The sequence below is a fragment of the Hipposideros armiger genome, unplaced genomic scaffold, assembly GCF_001890085.2.
Source record: "Hipposideros armiger isolate ML-2016 unplaced genomic scaffold, ASM189008v1 scaffold_1592, whole genome shotgun sequence".
In the NCBI taxonomy this organism is placed as follows: domain Eukaryota; kingdom Metazoa; phylum Chordata; class Mammalia; order Chiroptera; family Hipposideridae; genus Hipposideros; species Hipposideros armiger.
The window spans coordinates 120,717-130,793 of record NW_017732942.1 but is presented as its reverse complement, the minus strand read 5'-3'; the positions used below and the strand labels follow the sequence as shown (position 1 = coordinate 130,793).

At 43.5% G+C, this 10,077-nt stretch overlaps 1 protein-coding gene across 1 annotated transcript in view; it reads right to left on the bottom strand.

Annotated features, from left to right (window-relative positions):
• Positions 1-9,933: 9,933 nt before the first annotated feature.
• LOC109377867 (interferon-induced very large GTPase 1-like) overlaps positions 9,934-10,077 on the bottom strand; it is a 115,676-nt gene continuing 115,532 nt past the window's right edge. The window contains exon 3 of the mRNA XM_019634350.1: positions 9,934-9,998. Within this exon, the coding sequence (XP_019489895.1) occupies positions 9,934-9,998 (65 nt within the window). The remainder of the gene's footprint in view (positions 9,999-10,077) is intronic.

Below are 10,077 nucleotides of genomic sequence, written 5' to 3'. Positions count from 1 at the left end.
TTACTGAGCAAAACTGCTAAATCTACCGACCAGATTGAACTTTCAGGACAAATTTCTATGCTAGGATTGAGATGGACACTAAAGTATATAGTTGGTCACAGCTTTGGAACCAAACTGCCTGGGTTTCATTCCCAGTTCTACCACTTACTATCTGTGGGATGTCGGTGAGTCACTTTAATTCTCCCTCAAGTTTTCATCTGCAAAATGAGATTCAATGTAGTACCTATCTCATAGAGTTGTTGTGAGGATTCAGTTTATATATGTAAAGTGTTTAGAAAAGTGCCTGGAACATATAAACTCTCATTGTTTTCTATAATCATCAAATTTGCTGGAACATCTGAGTGGCTCAATCCAGGTCAATCATTGGGACTTTAAATGTCATATTGAAGCATAGTTTGTAAGAGGTTAATTCTCCTGCAGCACACACTGAGGTGGGATTGGAGGTTTGCATGTGGTGTTTATTAGGGATTAATAGCTGTGAAAGTAGGACGAAATAGGACTGGGCAGACAGAAGATTAGAAATTACAATGTGGGCTCCACAAAGCTTAGCCAACCTGGTGGAACCCTAGCGTGAGAATTGCCAGTCAGAGCTGCCCTGCACCAGGCTGAGTTTGCAGGGATTTATACAGTGTCATCACCTAGCGTGGTCATGGGATACTGGCTGACCCAGAAAGATGAGATTTCATGGGTGTAATGATGAGCAGAGGGAAAGAGGAAGAGAGGAGCACACGCCAGGGAGGACCTAATGGATTTTTTTAGCAATATATAATCAATTTATGAGCAATATCCAATCAATTTATGAGCAATATCCAATAGAAGACAAACACAATCAGAGTAATCGAAGAATGCAATAACAGAAGATAAAAGGCAATTAAGGCTAAAACATATATATACATACATACATATATATATATATATATATATATATATATATATATATATATATATATATACAGTAAAACCTTGGCTTGTGAGCCTAATTTGTTCCAAAAACCTGCTGGTAATTCAAAGCACTTGTATATCAAAATGAATTTCCCCATAAGAAATAATGGAAACTCAGATGTTTTATTCTATAACCCAAATTATTACAAGACTGTAATATAATACAAAATAATAAAGACAATACAAAATATTAAAAAAAACACACACACAAATTAACCTGCAGTTACCTTTGAAAACGTTTGTGGGTGGTGTGAGGGAGACAAGAGCGAACAGGGATCTATTTCTTCTTGTGCAACTTTAACAAGGTACTTATCCAATGACACTTGCTTTTGCCTCCTTTTGAGGATTTCATGGAAATGTGACATTGCATTGTCATTAAACAGATTCATTGCTCTCACTGCTATAGCCTTATTCTGGTGGTGCTTTTCTACAAAATTTGCACTGTTTTCCACATTTTACACGTCTCCCTAATCTCATTTGAAGTGAGGGATTCCTCCGTCTTTTTCTCCACCTCCTCTGCAGACGAGATCTCCTCCACAACAGTCCATAGATGCTTTGAAGTGACAAAAAAATACGCTAGTGCCAGTTGTGGGCACCTGCTAATGTTCTGAAAAATCACTGATTTCTGCCAAAAACCGCAGCCTGAGACTGAGCATCCCAGCATGGGAGACAATCACCCACAATTCCGCAGTGAGAAAGTAGAATCATTGGTTCAGTTGTGACTATGTGACGTTAGGCGTCACACAATAGTTCTTTGCAAGACATCGCTCATTTATCAAGTTAAAATTTATTAGAAATGTTTGCTTGTCTTGCAGAACACTCACAGAACAAGTTACTCGCAATCCAAGGTTTTGCTATGTGTTGAAATAATATGCCAAAGAAGCTCACCGAATTGTGGAAATAACCCTAGAGAGATCAGGAACCAGCCAGACCTCACCAGGTCCACGGCTGGTAGTCAGGGAGTCTCCTGACGCTGCAAGCTGCAGGCTGCATACAAGTTCCAGGAAATGCTAGAATGAACTCACCAACACAAGAACTCTCTACTGCCAACCAAAAGACCTCACCAAGTCCATAGCTGGAAACTGGGGTGTCCCCCAATGCTGCCAGCTACATGGAAGTTTAAGTCTTAAAGCACGGCCATCCTCCAATGCTGTAAGCTGTATTGTCCAGAAACAATCCTCTTCTGAAAAGCAGTCCTGAAACAGCAGTCCTCTGAAACAGCAATCTTCTGACAACAGCAATCCTTTGGAACAGCAGTTCTTTTCTAACAACAGTCTTTTTGAAACAGCAAAATTCCTTCCGTTACAACTGAGGTCTTTCTTATGTATCTCTTTAGATGCACCCCAAAGTCAAGCTTTGTTCCTGCCTCCCCCCTCAAGGAATAGCCAGTTCCAGAAGGGTTTGGCAGTTAATGATAAGGATGTTGCCTATCCAGCTGATGAAAACAGTCCCTCCTATTCTCTCCTTCCAAACCTTGGCAACGTGCCTGTCACACAAACCTGTTATAACAAAGTTACCTCTTTCACTTTATCTGCTGATGCAGGAAACACAGACAGAAAGCAACATCATCTCATATCTTCCCTGCCAGGAATGAGACAAATGGGGAATTCTGTCAACCGCTGAGCAAGAATTCTCTTAACCCTAAGCTAACCATCACCCCACATGCAGCCTCTAACGTGAAGGAGCAAAAAAGCTAATAGACAGAAGTTAACATCAGCCAATGAAGGCACGTTTTCTTAACATCTTTCCCACAATAGGGATGCGTCCTGCACATGTGTGGGTTGCATAACCAAGCCAGCACCTTTCCACATGAGGTCGAGAGCCTGGCTCTACAGCTGTCTTGGGCCTCGTCCCAACACTCCACCCATCCAGGTCTCACCTCACAATCTATGCAACGAGCGTCTTCCGCAAGGGGCTCTGTGCAAGGAAACGGGAGCACTGTATCCACAAACCCCAACAATAAAGGCTGTTGTAGACCATCAACATCCCACACTGAATACCCAAACCAGGGGTGGGTTTAATTCACCTGGCCTGCGAAAAAGTTTCAGTCCAGTCCAAGTAATGTCCCAGAGGGTGGCCCTCAGTGTCCACACTGCGTCCCGCTGCAGCCCAGTGCCTCCCTAACTGTTGCCGTAAGGCTGAGTGGGTGGTGATGGAAGCCAACTTTCCCATCTCTAATCCTGACAGGAGTATATTGTCCACCCCAACATTCCATAACTGCAATAACCAAGCAGCTAACGACTCAGAGGGCTTCTGCTGCAAGCAGGACCCAAGTCCATCAGTAGTGCCTGGATATATGGTCAGAACAGCTGGTGTTGGACCATCTAGGGTATGGGAGGCTGTTGTCCAGGGGCTCCACGGGGTTGCTGCGCCTTTACCGTCTGCATTACCGCGAGCCTGGCCTGGCAACGGGGAGTGAGTACCAACCCCTCTTCATCCTTATCATCTTCCTCAGAGGTGTCTACAACTGTGGGAGATTCCTCCCCACACTGGGGTAGCTGCTCCTTTATCTCCTTTAAAGACCATACCTCCACTTCTAAAAGACCCCGAGTTTTCTCCCAGGCAAATTGCATTTCCTGCTCCTGGTGCAGGTCCTCACGGGTTTCCTGTAACTAAGTTTCCATGCACAGACTGCCCCACCACCTTTCGGAGAGTTGTAAGAAACATCCAGTCCATAGCACCCTCAGCCGCCGGGGCACCAATGTGCTTTGCAAAAGACTCCTCCAACTTCAATAAGGTCTCCTCCGAGACTTTAGGGGACCCATCCATCGCCTCCCACTCCTGAGGTGGGGGGAGGGGCAGGTCTCCAATAGTGTGGCTACTGCAAACCACATATTAATCCACCTCCCACCCTCCATGCCTCTGGCCTGCACCAAATCCTACCGCTGACTACGCCAAGTGTCACGCCAGATAGATCGCAGGAGCTCAGCTCCTGGCAGGTGAATACAGCATATGGTGAGACCGAAATAGATGAATAACAGAGCCATGGAGAGAGGGTTCATGGCTACAGTCTCGATGGTGGCCAGTTGAGACACAAAAAGCAACTTCCGCCAATACTCTAACTATATTGATGGCAGCCGGTCAAGATGTAGAAAGCAACATTCACACATCCCGCTCACTAACGCAGCCACAGCAGTTATATAGCACACAGAGCAATAGTGGCTGATGGCCAGCTGGTTACAGCTCATGGCCAACCGGTTCCATAAATGTTTACATAGAGATGCGCCCTGCACATGTGCGGGTTACATAAATGGAGCCAGCACCTTTCCAGGTGAGGTCCAGAGTCTGGCTCTCTGCTCTCTTGGACCTTGTCCCAACAGAGGGCCTCAGAAAGAAGATGGGAGGCTGTAAGAAGGGGAGCTATAGTTAGAATGGGAGGCGGGGGAAGAGGAGGAAAATTTGTAGTTGAGAGGGTCTGTGATACTATTACTGAGACCAGTGTTTGCTTGTGAGATGACCTCTCTGTATTTGTAAACCGTACTTTAAGATTCTCAGTTTCCAGTTTCACTGTGACTCCAGAGACCCTGAGTAACTAGGTGCCGAGGCTACAAGGCTTTGGGTAAACTTTATGGATGTAATTTGACACATTGAGGTAGTGTGTGTGGGAGGGGGATGGGGGGAGATCTCCAATCGCACCCATAGGTGCCTCCGCAGGACATGGGATGATGAAGCTGCTCTTCCAGGAATGATTCCAGCCTGGAGCACGCGGGACCCAGGCTCGGCTTCTTGTTTTGGCTCATTAACTATTACCACCTTTTCATTCCTCCTAAGCAATCCCTTTACAAGGTCTGGGCTTTTAAAAAAAGATTTTATTGTGGAATTGGGGAAGGGGAACAGCATTGGAGAATCGGGGAAGGGGAACAGACAAGTTGCTGTCCTTTTGTTCTTCAGTCTAATTGTGGAGGACCTCGCTTCACTGAGCCATGTTGGTATTGTGATCACTGCATTCTTCCTGGCTGAGGCAGAAGATCACCAGCCATTGGACCGCAGCTCACGCTGGCTGCCAGCCACTCATGGTAGCTTACGGCAGCCCACTGCAGCCCTGCTGCAGCCTAGCCATCGCCGCTGGCAACTCACAGAAGCCCAGCTCCAGGTTGAGCTGTTGTTCACCATCTTAGCTGTAGAGGGCGCAGCGTCACTGGCCCATGTAGGATCCGAACCGGAGGCCCTGCTGCTCAGCACTTGCGCTCCCAAGCCAACTCTTAACCAACAAGCCACTTGGCCGGCCCTCTGGGCTTTCTTATTTGACCCCACCTTTCTTACCCCTACCCCAAAGGCAACGTGGGAAAAAACCTATCTTGCTCTGATCATCAGTTTTACCTCTCTTGTTTTCTTCCTCCAGTTTTCTGTTTCATAATTGTCACTTACTAATGAATTGCCCATCTGGCAGCTATGTGTCATTCTCTTCTCCAAGCTCCTAATAGGGGTGTGGGACACTGCTTACTTACCTGCCTGCTGTTGACTCCTGGGAGTCCTGCATTCTCTCACCTCTTGAATGGATGCACTTGTATGAGCAGTGTAGGAATGTTGGGCAGCCTTTATTTTCTTGCACTGTTTCTTTATATTCTACAACCCATTGCTCAGATCCATTTAGATGTAGCATTCTTTACCAAGAACACATTCTATTAGCCATCTGTACAACCCCCTGTGCATAATGGACTCTTAGCTGTCCCCCTGTTGCTGTTGTTAGGGCAATTGCAGCCTCCTGGTTTGTGCTGGTTCAGTGCTCACACATTACTTCTGTTAGCTTTAAATCTCCATCATCGCCATATGTGTTAATGATCCCAGCTCTGCACAGCGCTCCTATCACTGCTGCTGGCCTTCAGAGGAGAGTGACACTGAGCTTCTTAGTGATGTGGTGCCCCTCCCATTGGCACGTTCCTGATGCCTTGGTGCATGTTGTGTTCTTTGGGCTTTTCCATGAAATGTAACTCTCCTGTGGGTCCTCTGGCCTTACATAAAATAACCATTCCAGCATCCCCATTCTCCTGTCAACTTTTAAGTTTTTCTTTTATTATCTTCTAAGAACCTCAGGTATTTCTACTCTGCTCAGTATGGGCTTTTGATTTTTCTAAGCTTCTAAGAGCCTCCTTACTCTGTTGAGTTTGTCCAATCCCCTGAGGCCCTTGCCTAAACAATAAATTTTATATATTTACAAAATGTCTCCAAGTAAATGAATTTTTGCATATCCAGTCTTATGTTCTAGCTCCCTTGATCCAGCACTCTCAAAATCCAATCCCTGGGGCACTTCCTCAGCTCTTGCTGATACAAAGCCCAGATTTCACCACAACCGGTTACATACCTAGGATTTGTACTCTCACCAGGGCAACAGCAACTGAGCACCTCAAGGAAAGAACTCATTACTCCCACGCACACTCCCAACACCAAGAGACCATTAAGGACCTTCCTAGGTATGGCTGGATATTGCCAAATCTGGATTCTCCAGTTCGGAGTCAGAGCCAAACCTTCACATGAGGCTTTAAAAGGCCCAGATTATGAGCTTTAGAGTGGAATGTGGGATTAGAGCAGGTGTTCTGTTCTCTCTAGGCTCTTATGGAGGTCCTGGCCTTACCTCACCCCAACCTCTTCAAACCTGTCTCACTTTACATTTTGGAGAGGAGAGTGATTGCTCTAAGACTCCTTATTCAGGCTTTAGGAGCATATCCACAGCCAATTGGCCAGTCACCTACATATCAAAGAACGATTGAAACTTATATGCATTGTAAATGTATAATATACAGAGTTATTAAGGTTTGGTGAGATGAATGGAAGACAAAGAAAAGAGGAAAACTTTCTAAAACAACAAGCTAAATTACACTTGTTAATCAAATGATACCAGAGGCCCAAATCTCAAAATAGAAGATTTAGTGCCACCATTACAACCCCTCCTGTCTTATCAACTGGTTCTTGTGGATCTTTTTGGGTGTCATCTCTTTTCACTTTTATCAGGTCCTGCAGATCACCAGATTGGTTCCTTTGAGATTGAACCCAAGTTAACTCCTGCAGTCAGCAGAGATAGTAAGGTAGCTTCTGATGAAGGCACTTATTTTGCAGGAAAGATGCTTCTGCAGTATCATCCCAGGCATGGAAAGTGTCAGCTCTTACTGTGGAGGGATGGGATTCCTCTGCAAACTTTGAGGTCCCAGGGGAGCCTGCAGAGCTGAAATTTGGGGGGTTATCCAATAAGATATCAAGTTCATTGTTTCAGGTGGAAGCTAATGGATGCAGAAAGGAAAACAAATTGAATTGCTGGAGAGCTTGTGAGGAAGAAGAAAGCTCAGGTATGTGGTCAGGCAGGTTAATCAATAGAAGACACATGAAATTTTCTAACAGAGAGTATCAACCAGCTTGCTTTAAATGGCTTTGTTGTTGTTATTATTATTATTATTATTATTATTATTATTATCATTGAATGTCATTCTTTAAATGTGTTTTTGACAAATTCTATGAATCCGTTCCTTTTGGAAGAGTCCTACTTCTGGAAGAGCAGTGTGAGGAGCTTCTGGGACCCATTCCTCAGTGAAACAGAATAACTGGTGAAAGTGATTTAAAAAGCCAACCCACTCAAGTTCCTGGAATTTGTCCTAGGCTGTACAGCAAATGAAAGAACATTTATTCAGGGAAATCTATTAAAACTCAGTCAGCACAGTGAAAGAATCTATGGCATGGGCCGAGACAGCTCCTTTCCTTCATTCTGAGCAGATGTGGTCAAGAAGATGGGGCTTCCTGTCCCCTAAGCTCCCAGTCAAGAGATAGAACATCTCACTGCGAGGATCAGGCAGCCAGCATTTCTCGTCCCCTCCAACTCTGAGTTGCAGAGGCTAAATTGCAGGAGAGTGCTGCAGAGAGGTTGGGGCTTCCTTCTTCCACCCAGCCCTACTCATAGGTGTGCAGGTCCTACTATGGGGATGGTGGGCTGGAAATGCTGGGACTTCCATTGTTCTTGCATCAGCTCATTTGTGAGCGGAGGTTCCCAGCTTGGAAAGGCAAGTCAAAACGACTAGAAGCTCTGTCCTCACCCAGTGCCCGGATCACAGGCTCTGAGATTTTTCCCAGAGGAAAAGGTAGTTCATTAGAACAGAGAGTCCTGAATAGAGTCCTACCAAAAAGAACTGACTTTCTTTGAAACAGAGTGTTGGGAAGTTCAAGCCTAAGGGGATTCTTGAAAAAAAATGGAGATGTTGGTGATAAGTAATTAAGAGGAGACTGAGAATTCCATGGCAGAAAACAATGAATTGAAACAATGGATCTCCATTTATTTGAGATGAGGAAGGCTGTCAGTAGAGCACCAAACAAGTGAGCGGATATTTAGAATTAAGTTTTGAACATGTTCAACTTGAGGTATCTTTAAGACATCCAAGTGGAGGTCTTTAGTAAGCAATGTTGGAGGTTTGGCGAGAGGGGTATGTGAGATATATATGTGTTAGGAGTCATGAATGTGTAGGTGGTATCTAAAACCATGGGGATTGGAGACACATTTTGAGAGAGTATGGATATAGAAGGAAGACCAAAGACTGAGCCCTTGGTGTATGCTAGCAGTGAGAGTTCTGATAGAACAGGAGGACCCAGTAAAGCAGAGTGATGTAGGAGGAAAAGCAAGAGTGCTGTACTCTCAAATCCAAGTGAAGAAAGTGCTTCAGGGAGGAGAAGGTGATAAAATGATGCTGATACAGCAAGTAAGATGATTGAGGTGGTTAAGATAATTGGATTCAGCAAAGTAGAGGCCATTGGTGACCTGTATTTAGTTAATGTCAGCTGCATTATCTGTTTGATATATCAGAATCATTTTTTATTTCTTTCTTTTCCTCCCAAGTGTCACCACTTCCACCTCTAATATTTAGTAAACTTGTCCTGTCAATTTTATTTAACAACATTATTCATCATGTACACTGGGGTACTAGATGATGAGCATATAGAGGTGAACAAGACTTGGACCCTCTTCTTCAGGAATTTATAGTTGAGGATAACTTTACTTCAACATAATAGCAGGCATAACTATATTTTAATAATAGCAATAATAATAGTGTTAATAATTACTAGAATTTCTTCTATTAACATGACCTTCTTGCTTGCTGCTTCTACTACTATTACCAAAGCCAACTAACATTATTGGAACACATACTCTGTGCCAGGCATATGTATCATCTGATGTTATCCTCACATCTCTATGAGATGGCACCATTTTTTAGAGGTAAAAAGTGAAACAGAAACAGGTTGAATAACTCACCCAAGGATATACAGCTAGTAAATGGTGGAGGCTCTTTGTAAAACCAAGCAGCCTAATTTCCAAGTTTGTGTTCTTCACTTCAACTGCAAGCTGGAATTCCATAACTCTGAACAGTTGCCTTATATCTACTAATTTATTCCCTCACATTATATTACTTCCCCCTTCTTGCTTCTCCTTTTTAATTTTTACTGAGATAAGTTTTCTAGTAAATTACTTGCATGTGAATCTATGTCTTAGGCCTGCTTCTGAGGAACTGAACCTAAGACATGTTCTCTTTCATACTGCCAAAGAACTGTGACATTGACTTCTGTATGTCTTTTATTCATTGATTAGTGTTTGAAATAGTTGTAAAAACTGATCAAGTACCAAAGGGTATCAATATCTTGACATGCATTTTGAGCTTTAAGTTAAAAATCACATTTAGAACTTACTATGACCTCAACTGTGATTTCTCAAGGAGATCTTGTTGAATATTCCTGCTAGTAAAGCTCAGATGAGACTATCTCAATTTATCAATGTGGTTGTTGTAAAATGTTGCCCCAAAGCAAAGGAAGAAAGAATTTAGCAGAGGCAGTATAACATTATAGTAACTTAGAGAATACTTATTCAGTGTATGGCACTGTACTAAATACTTTCTATATAGCAATTCATTTATTCTTCCCAACAATAGCATGAGACCTATTCTATTTTACAGATAGGGCACTTGAGCACCGAGAAGTTAAATTACATGCCCAACAGGCATCACTACTCCAAAGGTAGCAGTATTAGTAATTATCATTGACAGTATCAGTGATGGTGTACACATTTTCCTTCATTGCCTTGTGCACTCCTTCACCACAGCACTACCACAAAGGGCTCAATGGCTTTTTCAGACTTAATGAAGTGTTAGAATGATTAAAGAGAATTAT